This window comes from Balaenoptera musculus, chromosome 4, assembly GCF_009873245.2.
Source record: "Balaenoptera musculus isolate JJ_BM4_2016_0621 chromosome 4, mBalMus1.pri.v3, whole genome shotgun sequence".
In the NCBI taxonomy this organism is placed as follows: Eukaryota; Metazoa; Chordata; class Mammalia; order Artiodactyla; family Balaenopteridae; genus Balaenoptera; species Balaenoptera musculus.
Genome location: NC_045788.1, coordinates 72,431,811 through 72,452,274, shown reverse-complemented (window position 1 = coordinate 72,452,274; position 20,464 = coordinate 72,431,811). Strand labels below are relative to the sequence as shown.

Genomic DNA, 20,464 nt, shown 5'->3' with positions numbered 1-20,464 from the left:
CACTCAGAAAGCCTTTGACTGACTGACAAAGAGGAGGCTGGTCGGTCTCCCTCTTGAGGTACTGATATTGCGTGCATTTATTGACTGTCTGCCTGTGGATGACTGTACAGAGTAAAAGTCCCTGCCTTTACTTTCAGAAATTTGTTGTATGGGACTTCCCTGGCAGTCCAGTCGTTAAGACTTCGCCTTCCAGTGCAGGGGGTGTGGGTTCTATCCCTGGTCAGGAAGCTGAGATCCCACATGCCTTGTGGCCAAAAAACCAAAACATAAAACAGAAGCAATATTGTAACAAATTCAATAAAGACTTTAAATATGGTCTACATCAAAAAAAATCTTTAAAAGAAAATTTGTTGTATGGAACAAATTGTTTTGATGTGAACTCAGTCTTAAATGGTGTCTGGTCCCCTCTCCCTTCTCTGTCCTTCATTTTACAAATGAGAACACAGAATTTGGGTGACTTGCTTAAAGTCACTTAGCTAATGAGAAACAAGGCCAACACTTAGAAATTCTCTCCTGACTCCCTGCCCTTTCTGCTTCATCAAAAACTGGCTGCATATTGGGAAATGATTCTTGAAACTTGTTTCTATCAGAGGCAGGTACAGCAAATGGGGTCATGTTGGAGCACTCATGTCTTCCCTTATCCCTCATTTTCATTGTGGGGAAAACCTTGATCAGGTAGGATTTCATTATGTCTGATAGTATAAATTGAACTTCATATGCTTTTTTCAATTTTCTAATGTATATTGTTGTGAATATATCTTTATGACCTTATTTTTAGGGTAGAAATGTAAATTATCTTTCTCTTCTTTACAGGTGCATTCAGATCTCATTATGCATCAGAAAAATGAAAAAACAGAGGAAAATTCTATGGAGGAAAGGAATCCACTTAGCCTTTTCTGAGAAATGGAATACTGGGTTTGGAGGCTTTAAGAAGTTCTACTTTCACCAACAGTTGTGCATTCTGAAAGCCAAGTTGGGAAGGCCAGTTACTTGGAGCAGGCATTTAAGGCATTTCCAGTGCAGAAAGAAGGCCCTTCAAATCCAGAAAACGTGGATCCAGGATGAACCCCTTTTTGTTAAGACAAAGTCCAATGTGGCTGTTCAGAATCTTAGTACTTTGTCCTCTAAAGTGAAAGGAAAGGACACTAAACACTTCATTTCCTCCTCAAGGACCTTCCTGAAACTCCAAGCAGAGAAGTTGCTATCATCAGCAAAGAACTCTGATCATGAATACTCTGGAGAGAAAAGTCTCTTGAAGGCAGCCACTGACATACCAGCAAATAGTGTTTTAAGTCAGGCCAGTGGTCACAGACCTAGGACGGAGCCACAAGCTTCTGATCCTCCTATGAAGTTCAATGGGGAGAGCCAGAGTCCAGGTGAGAGTGGCACAATTGTGGTCACCTTGAGCAACCATAAGAGAAAGCGCTTTTGTTATGGCTGCTCCCGAGGGCTGGAGCACCACAGGAATGGGGGACCCCTGATTCCAAGAAAGTTCCAACTTAATCAACATAGAAGAATAAAAGTATCTCCTCATATGATGTATGAGAAATTATCCATGATTAGATTTCGGTACAGGATTCTCAGATCCCAGCACTTCAGAACAAAAAGCAAAGTTTGCAAGCTAAAAAAAGCCCAGCAAAGCTGGGTGCAGGTCACTGGGGACCATCAAGAGACCCTTAGGGAGAACAGTGAGGGTGGCAGTTGCAGCTCATTCCCTTCCCCAGAACCTAAAGACCCTTCTTGTCGGCATCAACCATACCTTCCAGATATGGACAGCAATGCTGTGGTGAAGGGAAAGAACTCTCATGTGCCTGATGGCCACACTAAAGGAAGCCCTCTCTTGGGCAAGGAGCTTAGTTTAGATGAAGCATTCCCTGACCAACAGAATGGCAGTGCCACATACATCTGGGACCAGTCACCCTGTTCCTCTCCTAAGTGGGAGTGTACAGAGCTGATTCATGACATCCCCTTACCAGAACATCATTCTAATAACATGTTTATCTTGGAAACCGAGAGAGAAGTTATGGCTCTGGGTCAGGAAAATCGGACAAGTACTGTCAATGATGACAGAGTAAAACTGTCAGTGTCTGGGGCAGATCAATCTGTGAGTAGTGTAGATGGGCCTGTGTCCGAAGAGACTGTTCAGAATGAGAGCTCATGCCAGATGGATGAGGATGGATCTTTCAAGCAGAACATTCTTAGTTCTAAGTTGCTGGACCACCCTTACTGTAAAAGTCCACTGGAGGCTCCTCTGACGTGCAGTGGACTCAAACTAGAAAATCAAGTGGGAGGTGGGAAGAACAGTCAAAAAGCCTCTCCAGTGGATGATGAACAGCTGTCAATCTGCCTTTCTGGTATGCACTCTTCCTTTATTCTCCCCCAATCTCCGGCCCACACCTGCTGTCCATTATCCTTTCTAGGAGAGTCCTATTTGGTCCTTCCCCACGTGGATTTCCCTTTAAGCAATTAGACATTCTTTTATATTGCTGTATTATATAGATGTTCCATAGTTTAGTTAGTTTTTGATTGATGGACACTTGTGTTGCTTTTAGTTGTGTCCCTCTAAAAACAATGGTGCAGTGGAATTACTTCTTTATACTTTTATGGTTGTTTTTGTAAGTTAAATTCCTAGTAGTAGAAATGATGGTGGAAGGATACTCACACTTAAAATTTTAAGAGAATTGTTAAATTGCCCTCTAAAAAGTTAAACCCGTTTGCATTTGCTAAAGTTTGCTAGTCTCATAGATCACAGGAGAGTTCTTTGTTTTAATTTGCCTTTTTAAATTTAAAGTTTGAACATCTTTTTCTATCTTTGCCATTGTTTGTTTGTATATAATTTTACTTTGCCTTTTTCTCTATTGGATTGTTTATATTTTACTTATTTAATATATGAGAAGCTCCTATGTACCATTGTTGGCTCTAAGAATGTGGCAACAAACAGGATACACTGATTCCTACCCTCATGGTCCTTAGCATCATTATACTTTTTTTTTTTTTATGAGAATCACTATAAAGTTATAATGTAAATACATTTTTTTAAATGTAAAAAGGCATAAAATTTCCTTTATAGACAACTTCTCATTTATCTGCCATGTAATGTGAAATGTGCCTGTAATAAAATAAGTATGATTCCTGTGACAGAATAGAGCCAGATCAAATGCACCATTAAGAAAAACATGCATACGAGACTATGAATTCTACTGAGGACAAAGGCCATTACTTTAAATACTTTTAAATTCTCGAGTTCCTGATAGGGTTCTCAGAACAGAGTTTCTTGGTTAATGAATAACAAATTGATTTATTGGTTAAATTAGCAACTATGGAGCTTCCTGACAACAATATAAAATTAGTGGATAACTCACCAGAAACTGGCTTCTAGATTTTCATTTTAGTTACTACTTTGAAACAACATAATTTAGTACCAAAGGTTTAAACACCCAGTATAATTGCTAGACTGTGAAATCAGCATTATTTATATCTCATCAGCTATACAAAACTCATCATTTTTTCTTTCGAAAACGGTAGTAGAAATCCCAAAGAATAAGGGAGAAACTACTAATTAAAGGTCATGTTTACTAATCTAGCACCATAATTCCATTCTCAGGACCTCCCAGTGGCTGGAAGGAGGAAGGGAAGAAGTGAGGATGTTGGAAAAGTAAGGGTTGTTCTTAACTTGTGGCCCCATTTGTGCTGTAAGGCAATGCAGGGTCTAGCAAAGAAGAAAATTGCTGAGGCTGGAGATGAAAACAAAAGCTTTTGGTTCAGATGGTAAAGGAGGCCCTCAAGAACAGTAGAATCAGTTTATCCAGGAGGCAGTGCTAGAGTCGGCCTCATGAACTAGGGGGTTTCTTCTTGGCGTCCACGTCCTTTTTAATTTCTCCAAGTATGTCATAGTTCTGAGCCAGATACATTCCCACCACATTGCCAAGAGTAAATCCAAGCAGGAACTGGAGCATAGTGTCGGTAAGGAGGGCTCGAAGGGCAGCTGCAGCTCCTTGGGCCGTCCGAGCCTGCCTCCCCCGGCCTAGTTTTAAAGATGTTAAATTAAATTTTGGTAAAAGCCCTCAGTACCCCGACTTTGTGTATGACATTTTTGCTTAACAGAAAATTTCAATTCTTACATAGTAAAATTTATTTGTCTTTACTTTATGGCTTCAAGTTTTTACATAGTGCTTTAAAGTCTTGTCAAAATCTACCCCATGAAGTCATTTTGTATAAACACTTCTGGAAGACAATATGGCAGTATCAGTCTTTGACCCATTCCCCTTCTTGCAATTTAGCCAAGATATAAAAGAGTACAAATATATTTGTACAGGGACATTACTTATAGTATTGTCTTGGTAGTAAAACACTGAGGACAACCAAAGCAAGTGTTTTTATGGACCTGTAAGTTACGGCATATCCAGGCAGTATACCATGAAGCTATTAAAGAATAAATTTGATTTATATCTTGATACTGACCACTGTCTGTATAAAGTGGAAAAAGCAGGTTGCAAAACAGAAGGAGGCCGTTTTATTAAAAGATACATGTACACATAATGAGTACGTGTATATATGTGTGCACATGCATTTGTATAGGACATATCTGGACAGATAGATCAAATTGTTATAAATGGCTTTTTCTGGGGAGTTAGGAGAGTTACTTCTTGGTGGTTTAAACAATTCTGAACACTTTGTTTTTTCAACCATTAAGTATGTATAAAAAACTTTTCCCCACAAAATGACAAAGTACAGAGTCCTAGAAAATCATTTTTTAAAAATTTCTATTGTTTATACTGTCCTAGAATGAAGACAAATTTTCCTACTATGAGGTTAGCAGAACCATAATTCATAAATCTGAAAAAGTTAGCATTTACCCACAGATACCAATTAACTTACAAATATATATGTAGCACTTACAAAAAAAGTTGATAAATTGACTATGTCCTATAGTAAAACTGTAGCATAATGTGAAGACAAGAATTTTTTACAGAATTCACATTTCGTGATCTGTAATGTAGTTATTTTAATAGGCTAAAAGAGAAAAATCATGGTATCTCAGCAAGTACTGAAAGCCTGATAATAAAGCTTAGCTTCCTTTGTGTTTAAATCTCTTTGAAAACTAGGAATAAAGAAAACTTCCTTCACTTAGTAAAGAATATCTGTCGGAAACCAATAGTAGGTTTAAGAGGATGAAGTAAGCCCATGGAACCTCTTCTTCCTCCTACCAAACCCATAGAAATTATGAAAAATATATTTAAAACATATGTATCTCTATACTCAAAAACAAGGAGAGTTTTGGTAGATCAAAAACTGAGAAACTAACAAGGCATAAAGTAGAGGGAAAATGCAGAGGGGAGCCCCAGTGACAGAAGGAAGATTAGTGCAGGAAAATGGTGCAACACTGAGGGTGTACCATTTCTGGAGATGGTGGAGAGGAAAGGGGAGACGCATGGTAAAAGACTGAGTAGTTGGAAAATCTCCACAAAAGCATCTCTCCCTGCTTGTGCCATTATCAGCAAGGAGGATATTTGCTATCAAGCTGAAATTTCTCCCCCCACCCCAATTTTATTGAGATATAATTGACATATAGCACTGAAATTCTAAGAATAGGAGATTGGTGTGGAGAGACAGGACATTCCCCTCTCCTCCTGCCCCATTACTTATAACGCCTGGCAAGAATGAAGAACAACCCTTTCCAGAAGAACAGTTTTGGGGGTTCTTAGCATCCCCACATTGAAAATAGTTCAAGGCAGAGCAAAAGCTACTGCCCATCACAGCCTTCCCTCCACCCGCAAGTTATTCAAGTAGAGATGAGCCTATAATCTATCACCAAACATCTGGGGAAAGCCAACACAATGGAAGAGACAAATTGAACTAAACTCGAGTAATCAAGATTAATAGAGCAGTCAGAATAGGAATTAGTATAGGACGATCAGCATGGTATATGCTCCCTTAATTGACTTTGTAGTGTTAGCCAATATTCTCTGGTGTCCTGAATGCTGGCTCTTCTCTAATATAACTGCATATTATGCTCATTTTGTATTTATATATTTATTAAGAGCCTATCGTACTTATCAAAATTTACTTTTGTGTTTCATATTTTTATCAAATATTGCATAAACTGATGCAGTATTTGTTCAGAAAGTTATTCCCTTCAAAACCAAGTTGAATGCTTTGCAATAACAGTAGTGTTATGTTTGTACAAGACAACTTTAAAAAATTTCAGGGAGGGTAGGAAAGTCTAGGATTCTGTACTCAGATTAGCTGTTTTGGAAGGAAAAGAAATAGATTCCTGTATCACAATATGTTCCAGGTGGATTGAAAAGTTAACTAATTAGAAACAAATACAGATAAACAAAAACTTGTACACAAATATTCATAGCATCATTATTCATAATAACCAAAAAGTGGAAAAAACCTAAATGTCCATCAACTGATGAATAGATGAATAAAATTTTGGTATATCTATACAATGAAATGTTATTCTGCCATAAAAAGGAATGAAGTACTGATATATTTCAGTTTGGGTGAACCTTGAAAACATGCTAAGTGAAAGAAGTCAGGCACAAAAGGCTGCATACCATATGATTCTATCGATTTGAAATGTTCAGAGTAGGCAAATACATAGAGATAAAAAGTAGATTAATGGTTGCCAGGGGGTGGGGAGGGGGGGAATAAGGAGTGATTGCTAATACATACAAAGTTTTTTTGTGGAGTGATGCAGATGTTCTGGAATTAGGTAATGGTAATGGTTATGGTTGTACAACTCTGAATATATAAAAACCCACTGAATTGTAGACTTTTAAGAGGGTGAATTTTGTGGTATGTGAATCATAGCTTAAGCTGTTAAAAAAAAAAGAACATGAGACCATTTTTATAATCTCATATTGATAAGACATTTTAAAGCATGATAGGAAACTCAGAAGCAATAAAAATATACCAATTTGACTCCATAAACATTAAAATCTCATAAATATAGATAACCAAATTCATAAGTGAAAATCTGCAAGTTTTAGTGTCCTTTGACCCAGAAATTTGAAAAGTTTTTTGGTTTTTAATTTTTGGCTTGCGGGATCGTAGTTCCCTGACCAGGGATCAAACTCTTGCCCTCGGTAGTGAAAGCACGGAATCCTAACCACTGGACTGCCAGGGAGTTCCCTCAGAAATTTGAATTTTAGCAAGTGTGTTCTAAGGAAACACTAGAACGAGGATATATTGAGGGTTTTAATTGTAACATTATTTAGAGAGCTAAAAATTAACAACTTAAATGGTCATCAGCAGGGAATTGGTTAAAATATGGCAGATCAATTTAAGGGACCACTAGATTGTTTTGAATTGACTTAGGAAAAAAAAATTCATGTATTAAATATAAAAAAGCAGCTTCCAGAAGAGTGAGTATAGTTTGCTACTTACATGTTTAAGACATACATGTTCATTAGGGCATAAAAGTTCTAAAGGAATTATGGGGTGGCTGCCACTTTATTTTAAAATGTTTATGGTCATGTATTGATACTAGAATAAATACTTAAAGCTTGTTCCCATTTCAAGTTTATAAAAATATTCAGCCCTATTTTCTAGACTATTAATGTGTTATTTTTACATGTAGGTGTTTGGAAAAAAGTAAAGATGGATTCCTAATACTATTTTTTTTTTAATTTTTATTTATTTATTTATTATTTTTGGCTGTGTTGGGGCTTCGTTTCTGTGCGAGGGCTTTCTCTAGTTGCGGCAAGCGGGGGCCACTCCTCATCGCGGTGCGCGGGCCTCTCACTGTCGCGGCCTCTCGTTGCGGAGCACAGGCTCCAGACGCGCAGACTCAGCAGCTGTGGCTCACGGGTCCAGTTGCTCCGCGGCATGTGGGATCCTCCCAGACCAGGGCTCGAACCCGTGTCCCCCGCATTGGCAGGCAGACTCCCAACCACTGCGCCACCAGGGAAGCCCCTATTTATTGATTAATTCGTCTTTTCCCCATGATTATGAGATGCTGCCTGCCATTCGGATTCCTATCTGGTTGGTTTCTCTGTTTCTGTGATAGCACTATTCTGCTTCAATCACTGTTATTTGGTTTTATAATTTGATGGGAGTAGGCCCTCCTTCTCCTCTTCTCTCTTGCCCCTGTTCACCTCTCCTCCTTAATCTTTTTCAAAAATTTCTAAGAATTTCTCACATTTTTGTCCCAAGGTGAATTTGGATTTGTTTTTTCAATTAAACCAATGAACAAACAGTGGCTTTTGATTGGTATTGCATTACATTTAATAGACTAATTTAGGGAAAATTGCATTCATTTTAATATGGAGTTTTCCTGTCTAAAAACCAAAGAATTACTCCATTTATTGACCTGTGTCCCTTACTAGAATTTGGTAGTGCTTTTCACTTGTTTAATAAGTTTAATAAACTTAAGCACATTCCTTAAGTTTATTCTTAGATATTTTGTGCCTTTCTTATTTTTGATGGGACCTTTCTGACATATGTATTGTATCTTGTTGGAGAACCAAGTGGTTGCATTTCATATGTGCACAACGCATTGAACCCCTTTCCACTTTCAGGGTGGGATGTGATCCAAGTGACCCATATCAGTTGTTGCAAGAAAAAGCTGTCTAACACAGTTGGTTTAACATGATGAGTAATTTAACTTCTAAAAAACACCTCAGTTTTTGTTTTTCACATTATTACCTTTTGTACTTACAGGATGGAATATAATTTGAACTCTAATTTTTCATTGTTTTGTTTTTTCCTAATATTTTATCCTTTGTTTCTTGGTCATACTAAAATTTTAGTACTTTTGGAATAAAAGAAATTGTATATTCCAAATGCATTTTCCTTTTTGATTCATTGGTTTGGTGAAAACAAGTGGGTAAATAGTGAATTTAACTCTCATTTTATTTTTTTATTTTTATTTTTTGGCTGAGCCCTGCAGCAAGTGGGATCTTAGTTCCCCAACCAGGGATCGAACCACTGCCCCCTGCAGTGGAAGCGCAGAATCCTAACCACTGGACCACCAGGGAATTCCCTAACTCTAATTTTAAGAAGTCTGTTTTTTGGGTTACTCTTGGCCCATGGGTATTAGAAGGGAAAGGTAAAATGAAGAACTAAGTTGTTTTGTAGAGAAGAGATAATAGATATTTCCTGCATTGGAGCTGGCATAGACGTTAACGGCTCAGTTTCTGTTGTCACATAACCTACGGTCAGAACCTGATTTCTGCCATATGCTAGTTAAGGGTCCTTGGGGAAGTTATTTAACCTCCTTAAGCCGCCTGTCTCCATTTTTAAAGTAGGGATACTGTCTAACACATAGGATAGTTATAAGGATGAAACGAGGTATGCTAGTGCTTGGCTTATGAGTGGTTTTTTTTTTTTTTAATTATGTATTTATTTTTGGCTGCATTGGGTCTTCGTTGCCGTGCGTGGGCTTTCTCTAGTTGCGGAGAGTGGGGGCTACTCTGTTGTAGTGCACAGTCTTCTCATTGCAGTGGCTTCTCTTGTGGAGCACGGGCTCTAGGCACGCGGGCTTCAGTATGAGTGCATTTTAACTGTTGTTTACTTCTGGTCCTAGTGAGATAATGGTGTGCATCAGTGAGACATTGTCATTAGGGTTCTCCTTGAAGATCCAGGTAGGGCTTTTCTACTGCATTACCAATCCATGTTTATCATCTGAAAGTGAAAACAAAAATGTGGATAAGAGGAAAAAAACATAACAACTTAAACATAACAACTTAAAATCCCCCAAACACTGCCGTCCAGAAATAACATTGTTAACATAACAAGGACACTTCTTGTTACAAGTTTGGAATTGGGTCCATATTCGCTTGGTAGAAGAGATTGCGTTCTTATTTGAAGAGTCTCAATTAAGGTTGCTGGGCCTAAAGTTTAACTTTTTGTTATTAGGGGCAATATTTTTGTATAAAATTTGTTCCTTAAATGCAGTTTCTCAAATGTTGGGAATCCTTATCTTCTGTTTGGGTCCATTCTCCCACGTAGACACAAGACTACGCTTAGACAACTGTAAGATATGATATAGTAAACGCTGTCGGCAAACAGGCCGAACGGATTCCTAGTTTAGAAGCCCCAAGTCATCATCTCCTGCTCTGACTAAACTGGAACATGGGACTCCCTTTCTGTCTTCTGTATGCCTAAAGCCTAGACCAGGAGCAGACATAAGCAAGCAACTCTTTACTTACTTACTCTTACTATACTGCTTACTATACTCTTAAGCCTTTCAAATTGGGAGTCACTCTGGTGGGAGACTAACAGGAGGAAAATAGGTTTTTCACACATTTGTCTGCTCCTCCCGCATACAAAACACTCTATTTCCAGGACAGTTACTGTGTTGTAATCATTCCTGTCCGTCTTTTTTTTTTTTTTTTTTAATTTTTATTCGAGTATAGTTATTAGAGAAATGCAGACCACCTATATGTTTTTGTTTTTTATTTATTTACTTATTTTTGGCTGTGTTGGGTCTTCGTTTCTGTGCGAGGGATTTCTCCAGTTGCGGCGAGCGGGGGCCACTCCTCATCGCGGTGCGCGGGCCTCTCACGGTCGCGGCCTCTCTTGTTGCGGAGCACAGGCTCCAGACGCGCAGGCTCAGCAGTTGTGGCTCACGGGCCCAGTTGCTCCGCGGCATGTGGGATCCTCCCAGACCAGGGCTCGAACCCGCGTCCCCTGCACTAGCAGGCAGACTCTCAACCACTGCGCCACCAGGGAAGCCCCTCCTGTCCGTTTTATATAGATACTTAGCAGAGGCCATTCTTGAAGTTAGAAAGGGGGCTGGGTAAAATAAGTGACTAACAGTCCTCATTTTTTCCATCTTAACTCGGTGGACTTAACTGTCAGACCGATGGTTAGCCAGACTGTTGCTCTCCCCACTCAGCATCAGTGGATAGCCTAAGTCATATCTCCACTTCTGTGAGCCTCTAAGCCTTCCCTCAGCTTCTTTGTAGTTACTTAGAAATAATGGCCTGGTTTTATTTCCTAGAGTATTTTTAGGTATATTTCTTCAGTGGGTCCTCTTGGAAACCATTAAAATGCATATACCTATTACTTAAGTTGACGTAAAGACTAGCCTGTATCCTGGCCAAGAAGTCATTCTTTAATTCTGTTTCCTCTTTTAAAACATGCCTCACCAGCTGTTATCCAGTTAAGCTCACTTCATAGGGTTAAGCTCACTTCATAAGGTTAAGCTCACCTCTTAGGGTTATGCAGTATCATGAGTGTTAAAATAACTGTCAAATTGTATGATATTAAAAATGCCTTAGTATATGTCCCTTGTTATGAGATGTGAAATTTCACACCTTTATCAAATAATAAATACAATGACAGTGATCTCAACAATTCTAATAGTGATTTTTTTTTAAAAAATTATTTATTTATTTATTTATTTATGGCTGTGTTGGGTCTTTGTTTCTGTGCGAGGGCTTTCTCTAGTTGTGGCAAGCGGGGGCCACTCTTCATCGCGGTACGCGGGCCTCTATCGCGGCCTCTCTTGTTGCGGAGCACAGGCTCCAGATGCGCAGGCTCAGTAATTGTGGCTCACGGGCCTAATTGCTCCGCGGCCTGTGGGATCTTCCCAGACCAGGGCTCGAACCCGTGTCCCCTGCATTGGCGGGCAGACTCTCAACCACTGCGCCACCAGGGAAGCCCTCTAATTGTGATTTTTTTTTTTTTAAAGATTTATTTATTGATTCATTCATTGATTGATTGCTATGTTAGGTCTTCGTTTCTGTGCGAGGGCTTTCTCTAGTTGCGGCAAGTGGGGGCCACTCTTCATCGCGGTGCGCGGGCCTCTCATTATCGCGGCCTCGCTTGTTGCGGAGCACAGGCTCCAGACGCGCAGGCTCAGTAATTGTGGCTCACGGGCCTAGTTGCTCCGCGGCATGTGGGATCTTCCCAGACCATGGCTTGAACCCATGTCCCCTGCATTAGCAGGCAGATTCTCAACCACTGCGCCACCAGGGAAGCCCCCAATTGTGATTTTTAAAAAGATAATTTCTTCAGTTACCAAATGTGATAGACACACTTAACTAGGTGATTAACCCTTTAGGTTTTACCTTTGGGAGATAGGATTCTTCTCCAAGGTTAAGATACTGAAAAATGTCAGTCTTTAGTTTCAGCTATCCATTTTCTAACAATGCATCAGTAGCTTAAAAATCCAATGTGAAATGATGCCTTAGAGCATTTCTCTCTAGATTGGAATGGTGAGGGCCTGATCCGTTTAATTTTTTTTTTTTTTTTTACAAAGTATAACTTTTAAAAGATTTCTTTTTATAATGCATTTAGTAATGTAGGTTAAATGTACATTAAGTGTTGTGTATAGGTTAAGTAATGGGACAATGACTTTGCTGAAAATGGCTTTTCCATCTTAATTTTTCTTTCTTCCTTTATTTAGGATTCCTAGATGAGGTTATGAAGAAGTATGGCAGTTTGGTCCCACTCAGTGAAAAAGATGTCCTTGGAAGATTAAAAGATGTCTTTAACGAAGACTTTTCTAATAGGTTTGTCAATGATGCTTAAGTTAAGCCATTGAAAAGAAAATTATTGGCTTATATGACTTTTCTCTTGATTTAAAAAAAAAAAGATACTTAGCAATAAACTGAGTTGAACTTTTGTTTCGTGGTTTTTTTTTTTTTTACTTTTTCTTTCAAAATATTTCTGTTTCAGAAAACCTTTTATCAACAGGGAGATAACAAACTATCGGGCCAGACATCAAAAATGCAACTTCCGCATCTTCTACAATAAGCACATGCTGGATATGGATGATCTGGCAACCCTGGATGGTCAGAATTGGCTGAATGACCAGGTTAGTGTATTGTATATTCTCAGCATGGAAGTTGCAGAGGATATTGGACAATAAAATGTAATTAATAACCTCTAGGTTGGCCTCACAATTATCTTTTGGAATCAAGGATTCTTTAGTACTTACTGAAGTGACTCATTCACTAACCCAGTACAGTATTGGAAAGGTTTGATTACCGTTAGCAGTAGCAATATGTTATTCATTCTGAGTGGATGTTCTGAATTGCATAGGGTTATTAGTGAGCTTGTTTTATGTTGACTTTTTATAGGTCATTAATATGTACGGTGAGCTGATAATGGATGCAGTCCCAGACAAAGTAAGTGAAAACTTTCTCTTCAGGAGAAAGAGTCCTTGTGTATTAAAGGAAGAAGCTTTTTTTTTTAACTTTATGTAATTATTTGATATTTCTTAGATTTTTAAAAGGAGGTTTTTGTCTTGATATGTGCTAGGATTGCGCATTAGGTCTATAAAATCATTTCAGCATAAGAAAGTCATGATGCCAGTGTTTTCCTGCTTATTTATTTCAGAATGGGTGTGTTTTTTGATACCTTGAGGAGGCTTTTATTTTCTTTAGTGGGGAGATGCACAAAAAGGACTATTTGCTTTGAGTTTTTAAATTTAACTTAAAAAAATTTTAACTTAAGGTATTACTCCCTTTAAAAATGTAGTAAAGTAGTATTCATCTTCACTTTTTCTTGGATTAATCTTTGGTACTCAGTTTAAATACAAACTAACCCCCCTTAAACTCTAAAATTCCCTCAAGAGCTTAGTTACTATTTTTTAAAATTTAATATATTAAATTTTCTTTCTGATTACTCACATTGCCTGATGGGCAGCCTTTAATTTCAACAAGCAAAACCTTTCCAAGTACGTTATAAACTTTTATGAATCTAATAATTTAAACAGGTAAATATAATGAATCTCAGATTCCAACACTTTATTAATATAGACAAAATGTCATAACTTTCCACTTAAAATCAAAAATCTGCTATACATTTTAAATTGGTATCATCAAGCTAATCTGTCAGATTCTCTATTTTTTCAAATTCTCTTAATCATCAGAAATCTAAACATACACCTGTATGTTTAGATTTAAACACCAGATGATTTTTAACATAAAAGTATTAATTTCAAGAGTATAATTTCCCTTCATTACCACTACATTTAATTCTAAACCTTCATTGGATGAAAAGGACACCTAACCAAGGCCGTGGTTCTCAAAGTATAGTCTCCAAACCAGCAGCATCAGCATCACCTGGGAATTTACTAGGAATGCAGAGTTTTGGATCCAGCCCACACCTACTAAATCAGAAACTGGAGGTGGGGCCCAGCAGTCTGTGTTTTAACAAGCCCTGCAGATTCTGAAGGACTCAAAGTTTGAGGATTACTGTCTAGAGATAGCTACTACAAGTCTTTTTTATTGATATCTTAAACTCTGTGATTCTCAAAACAAATGTGCATCAGAATCCTCAGAAAGCAGATTGCTGAGCCCTACCCTCACAGTTTCTGCTTTAGTAGGACTGGAGTGGGGCCTGAGAATTTCCCTTTTAACAAGTTCCCCGGTGATGCTGATACTGCTGGTCTGATGACCACACCCTGAGAACCTCAGCACTAAGGGCTTTTATCATCTCAAGTGAGTCAAAGTTACTGAGTGAACACTTTAAGACCATAGTATGTTTACTGTCTCAGGTGAGCTGATACTCATTTATAAGCCAGAATTTTGAAAAAGCCAAGGATGCAGGACATGATGCTACATACAACTAGGATAGTTTTTTCAGTGCTAGAAATGTTCATGCTAAAGCCTTTTTATAGTTGTTATGACTATAGGAGTCTCCAAATCCACATCCTTCAGATGGGGTTAGTTCTGTACTCCACATCCCTTGAATTCAAAGTAATTGTTACCTGATTCTTTCATAGCCTCTTTCAACTTTATCACCTGATTTGACGAGATTTATCAGGTTGCTTCTTTACTTGATTGGATTCAGGTAATTTATTTACTGCCCCATTCCAGTTCTGACTATAGACCAACCACATCTGTAAGGTCATCCTAATGAAAATTTGAAACAGTCTTCTTTGAACTGGTTAATGTATGTTTTGGTCATTATTTTTAAGAAGAAACTTTTCCTCATTTTATGGTCCATCTTTCAGGGATTTTAAAATTTCCATTTTCTTGTGAAGTTAAGTCTTGGCACAGCTTAATATAATCTGAGTGCTTGTATTTGATGTCTTTCTAGGTTCACTTCTTCAACAGCTTTTTTCATAGACAGCTGGTAACCAAAGGATATAATGGAGTAAAAAGATGGACTAAAAAGGTATTCTCTTTATTTCTTTTTTTTTTTAATTTCTTTTTTATTCTAAATTTGAAATGCAGATGATAAGCCACTTTGAGTGGAAGAATAACTTTATTGCCAATTATGATGTTAATTAGAAACAGGCTTTTTAATGTAAGTTTTTTTTGTTTCTTTGAATCTTTATTTTTTTATCATCATCATTTGATTATGTTTATTTTTAAATTTTATTTATTTTTATAGATCTTTATTGGAGTATAATTGCTTCACAATACTGTGTTAGTTTCTGTTGTACAACAAAGTGAATCAGCCATATGCATACGTATGTCCCCATATCCCCTCCCTCTTGAGCCTCCCTCCTACCCTCCTTATCCCACCCCCTAGGTCATCGAAAAGGAATCTTTTTGCTTGAAAGACAAGACACTAGTAAAATTCTTGAGTCTATTCAGTTGATTGGAATCTGCTATAACAGAAAGCACTGGATTGGAAGTTCATGGTTCTGACATTGCTATTAGCTTGCTGTACAACTTAGGCAAGACACTTAATTTGGGCTTCAGATTGCTTATTTATAAAACAAAATGATAAATTAGAGCAATCCCTAAGGTACTTTCCAACCTTAATTTCTCTCAGTATTCATTGACTATGTCAGAAACATTATTTTAAAAGCCTATTTATATTCTATTTTTGATATTTTGAAATTACCAACAAGTTCAAAATCCACAGTCATAGGTCTAGAGATACTGTAACTTTTCACTTTTTATACTGGATGGGTTAGAGAAATTAGGAGTTAAGTCTTGTTTTACGTAGTTGTGGGTGGAAATAATTTTTTGCAAAGTACAAACACCTGATTGAACATTGCTATATAGGTAATATGTTCAAGGCATCATCAGTAGTGGCAAGATAAACTAAATGTGGTTGAAGAGTGCACATCTGGGGAAATAGATATAACGAACCCAGGATTCAGACCTGGGTTCAGATCCTTTTTTTTTTTTTTTTCACACACACACACACACACACACACACACTGTATTTTATTTTTACAAGAGATAAATAGACTGACACCAAGCATTGTAAATGGATGACCACAACAAAAGCAACAGTGATTGCAATTACCAAACACGAAACACACTCATACTATGTCATAATATTGACATTCAGTCCAGTAATCCTCCACTGTAACAGCTCCTTTACTTTGCAGTGAAAATTGATTTGTATATTTTTTGCCCCTGAGTCCTTTGGGATTTTTTTTTATTATTATTCAAACAAAGTCACAAAAATTATAATCATCCTCATCAGTTCACTCAGTCCCATGTAATTAATTTGTTTTTTTTTTAATCTTGATCTTTTGTTAGCACTTTTATGAGTTCATCAGTTTTCCATTAGAGTTCTGAAAATGCTTACTCATTCAGTTCAGCAGTATAGTCAGTTACCAGAAACCTGTACTTGTCAGAGTCTTTTCCATGAATTCCTTGAAGATGAAACCCTTTTATAGGAACATATTTGCAAAAGCATCAGAGTACACCCAGAACTGTCTGTAAATGACAAAAGACTTAAAAATGACCACGGTTAAAGATTTGATGAAAGTTCATAATAATGCAATTGACAAGGAAATTTAGTTATTTCTGAGATATACATTTTAAAGTAATAACTAGAATTACGACTTATAACATTATACCAGAACATATAAGATTTTTTGGGTTCAGATCCTGGTTCAGCCACTTAACTGGTTTTAAGACCTTGGGCAAATTACTTAATTCCTTTAAGCTTCAGTTTCATCATCTATAAAATAGAAATATCAGTTTTATTTATCTTGTGAGGATTAAATGAGATAATGCATGTAAACCACTAAGTACATGATAAACACACATTAAGTGGTCATCATTTTTATATTATGGTAGAAGCATGGGAGAAGACTAGTGTAGCTGGAATGCAGAGCAAAGAGAGTGGCATAAAGTGGATCTGATCCAGAGATCAGGGCCTTGAGGTCTGTGTTTTGAATTTTATCCTAAATGCGTAAAAATCTATTGAAGGGTTGTAGGTGACGACATCCAATTTGTAGTCTGCTCTGGTGGCACTGAAGAAGATGGACGAGTGTGGGAGCAAAGTTGATGTGGGTAGAACAGGAGGCCACTGCAGATAGATGATACTTTAAATTAGAATGGTAGTGATGGAAGATGTACACAAATATGAGTGTGACCTAGGGAGTAAAATAACAGGACTTGGTGATGAGTAGGTTATGGGAATGAAGGAGAAGGAAGTGTGAAAGATGACTTCTGAGTATGTGGCTTGTGCCATTGGATGGGCTGTGGTGGTGTTTATATTAGAAAAATTGAGGACAACTAATTAGTAGGGGATTGGTCAAATTAAAACTGTACATACATATAATAGGATGCCACTTAACCAGGAAAAGTTACATAGCTGAGGAAAGATGATCATATGTAGTATGGATTAGAGAAAGGTTAGACAGGTATACCTTGGAGATATTGTAGGTTTGGTTCCAGACCACCACAATAAAGTGAATATTGCAATAAAGTGAGTCACTGGATTTTTTGGTTTCCCAGTGCGTATAAAAGTTATGTTTACACTATATTGTAGTCCCTTACGTTTGCAATAGCATTATGTCTAAAAAAATAATGTGCATACCTTAATTAAAAATACTTTTTTGCTAAAAAATGCTAACCATCCCCTTAGCCTTCAGTGAGTTGTAGCAGTAATATCAAAGATCATTGATCACAGATAACCATAACAAATAAAATAATAATAAAACAATTTGAAATATTGCAAGAATTACCAAAATGTGACACAGAGACATGAAGAAAACAAATGTTGTTGGAAAAAGGGTGCCAATAGACTATCTATGCAGGGTTGCCATAAACCTTCAATTTATAAAAAATGCAATATCTGCAAAGTACAGTAAAACAAGGTATGCCTTGTAAATAGCGTGGAAAAATATACACTCATGGAAGAATTCCCGAATAATAAACAACATGAGAATGAAGGAATAAAGTCAAGTATAAATATGTGAGTCATTTCATTAAATAGAATAAATTAAATTGTTCCATCCTCTGGACCCTCTCAGATTGGGTTAAATCAGAAAATCCAGCTATATGCTGTGTATAAGAAGTAAACATAAAATAATATGAAAAAGAAAGCTTGAAAGTAAAGTGACAGGTAAAGAGGTACTAGGCAAATGCAAACCAAAAGAAAGGAGTGGCAAGCAAAAAGGAGGAATAGCAGTATTAACAGCAGATGAGGTAGAATTTAAGGTGAAAAGTACACTGTATGATAAAACTTCAATACATAGGAGATATAACAATGATTACAAAAGCTAGGAGACCTTGGTAAATAGTGATAGTGGGAGACCTCTTTCATAGTTGGACAAATCTAGTAGATAAAAAATAAGATCATAAATAAAAAATAATACAACCAGTGCTTTTGGTTTAATAGATATATACTAGATCTTTATACCCCTCAAAAAGAGAATATACATTTATTCCTATATCTAAGGAACATTTGTAAAAAATTGACCATGTACTTGGCCACAAAGAAAATTATTACACTATTCCTTAACCACAATTCAGTTAAATTAAAAATAAATATTAAAAGATGACTAAAAAAAATCTTAATTAAAAAAATGCACTTGATATAAACCCTTGATATAACCCCTGGGTCTAAAAGAAAATAAAAAATGAGATTATATACAAACTGTCTAGAAAAGGATAGAAAGGGGAACACATCTTCCCAACCACTATGGAACATAATGAAAGCTGTTTTGAGGAAAAAATAATGGCCATAAATGCATTATTATTAAAGAAAAAATGAAAGATAGAAGAATTAAGTACTCACTAAATTAGACTACATTAAGATAAATTACAGAACGACGAAGGATTTGAATGCAACAAGACAGTGAAACAGTGGAAGTACAAAGGAAATCTATAGCAGAACTTTAAAAAAATAATCTCAGAGTAGCAAAGTCCATTCTGTGTACAACTTAAAACTCAGATGACATAAAAAAAAAAAAGAATTAATTAAATTACCTAAAAGGACAAACAGTAAACTGGGAAAAAATATTTGCAATTCAAATCACAGAACTAATTATTTAAATATATAAAGTGCTTCTACACATCAATAAGAAAAAGACCTCACCAACTCAATAGAAAAATGGGTGAATGATAAGAATGAAAAGTTTTGGGACTTCCCTGGTGGCGCAGTGGTTAAGAATCCGCCTGCCAATGCAGGGGACACAGGTTTGATCCCTGGTCCAGGAAGATCCCACATGCTGCAGGGCAGCTAAGCCCGTGCGCCACAACTACGGAGCTTGCGCTCTAGAGCCCACGAGCCACAACTACTGAGCCCGCGTGCTGCAACTACTGAAGCCTGCGTGCCTAGAACCCGTGCTACTCAACAAGAGAAGCCACTGCAGTGAGAAGCCCGCGCACTGCAATGAAGAGTAGCCCCTGCTCGCCGCAACTAGAGAAAACCCGCATGCAGCAATGAAGACCCAACACAGCCAAAAATAGATAAATAAATTAATTTTTTTAAAAAATGAAAAGTTTTGTAATAAAGAAGTGCTTATTATTGAGTTCTGGATGTAAGTCCTTTGTCAGATCTATACTTTTTTATTGTTTTCTCTCAGTCTGTGGCTTTTATACTTATTTCTTAAATATGTGGTTTTTTTTTTTTTTTGGCCACACCATGAGGCATTTGGGATCTTAGTTCCCTGACCAGGGATTGAACCAGTGCCCCCTGCATTGGGAGTGTGGCGTCTTAACCACTGGACCGCCAGGGAAGTCCCTAAACATGTGTTTTGATGAATGGAGATTTTTATTTTGATGAAATCTAATTTACCATACTTTTTTCTTTTATAGTCTTGCTTTCTATATCCAGTCTAAAAAATAGTTGCCTCATATGTTTTCTTCTAACAGCTTTATAGTTTTAGGTTTTACATTTACATCTCTGGTACATCTCAGTTTTTGTGTAAGACATAAAGTAGGGATCAAGGTTCTTTTTTTTTTTCCCTCCATTGGCATTTCCTGAAAAGGCTTCTCTTTCCCACTTTAATTGCTTTGGCATCTTTGTAGAAAGTCAGTGGACCATATATGTATGGGTCTGTTTCTGGACTTTATGTTTTCTTGCATCGATCTCTTTGTTTTTATGCTAATACCACACTGTCTTGACCACTTTATCTTTACAGTTTGTCTTAAAATCAGTGTAAGTGTCCAGCTTTAGCCTTCTTTTTCCAAATTGCTTTGGCAATTCTAGGTCCTTTTGCATTTTCATATAAATTTTAGAATCATTTTGTCAATCTCTACTTTTAAAAAACTTGCTGGATTATGATTGGGATTGTGTTTAATCTGTATGTTCATTTGGGGAGAATGGACATCTTAACGGTATTAAGTCTTCT

At 37.1% G+C, this 20,464-nt stretch overlaps 2 protein-coding genes across 13 annotated transcripts in view; one reads left to right on the top strand and one right to left on the bottom strand.

The window, feature by feature from the left end:
- Window positions 1-20,464, top strand: part of SENP5 (SUMO specific peptidase 5) — a 50,126-nt gene that overhangs the window by 9,627 nt on the left and 20,035 nt on the right. For 5 of the 12 annotated variants that reach the window (XM_036849889.1, XM_036849880.1, XM_036849888.1 and 2 more), the window contains exons 2-6: window positions 814-2,354; window positions 12,365-12,470; window positions 12,637-12,775; window positions 13,041-13,088; window positions 15,007-15,084. In XM_036849889.1, the coding sequence (XP_036705784.1) occupies window positions 845-2,354; window positions 12,365-12,470; window positions 12,637-12,775; window positions 13,041-13,088; window positions 15,007-15,084 (1,881 nt within the window). In that variant the 5' untranslated portion in view covers window positions 814-844. Of the gene's footprint in view, window positions 1-813; window positions 2,355-12,364; window positions 12,471-12,636; window positions 12,776-13,040; window positions 13,089-15,006; window positions 15,085-20,464 lie in introns of those variants that run through there. The other 7 variants (XM_036849882.1, XM_036849881.1, XM_036849890.1 and 4 more) reach the window with 5 other exon arrangements.
- On the bottom strand, window positions 3,622-4,234 carry LOC118894129 (short transmembrane mitochondrial protein 1-like). The gene has a single exon (XM_036849895.1). The coding sequence runs from the start codon at window positions 3,954-3,956 to the stop codon at window positions 3,831-3,833; it is 126 nt and encodes a 41-aa protein (XP_036705790.1). The 5' UTR covers window positions 3,957-4,234; the 3' UTR covers window positions 3,622-3,830.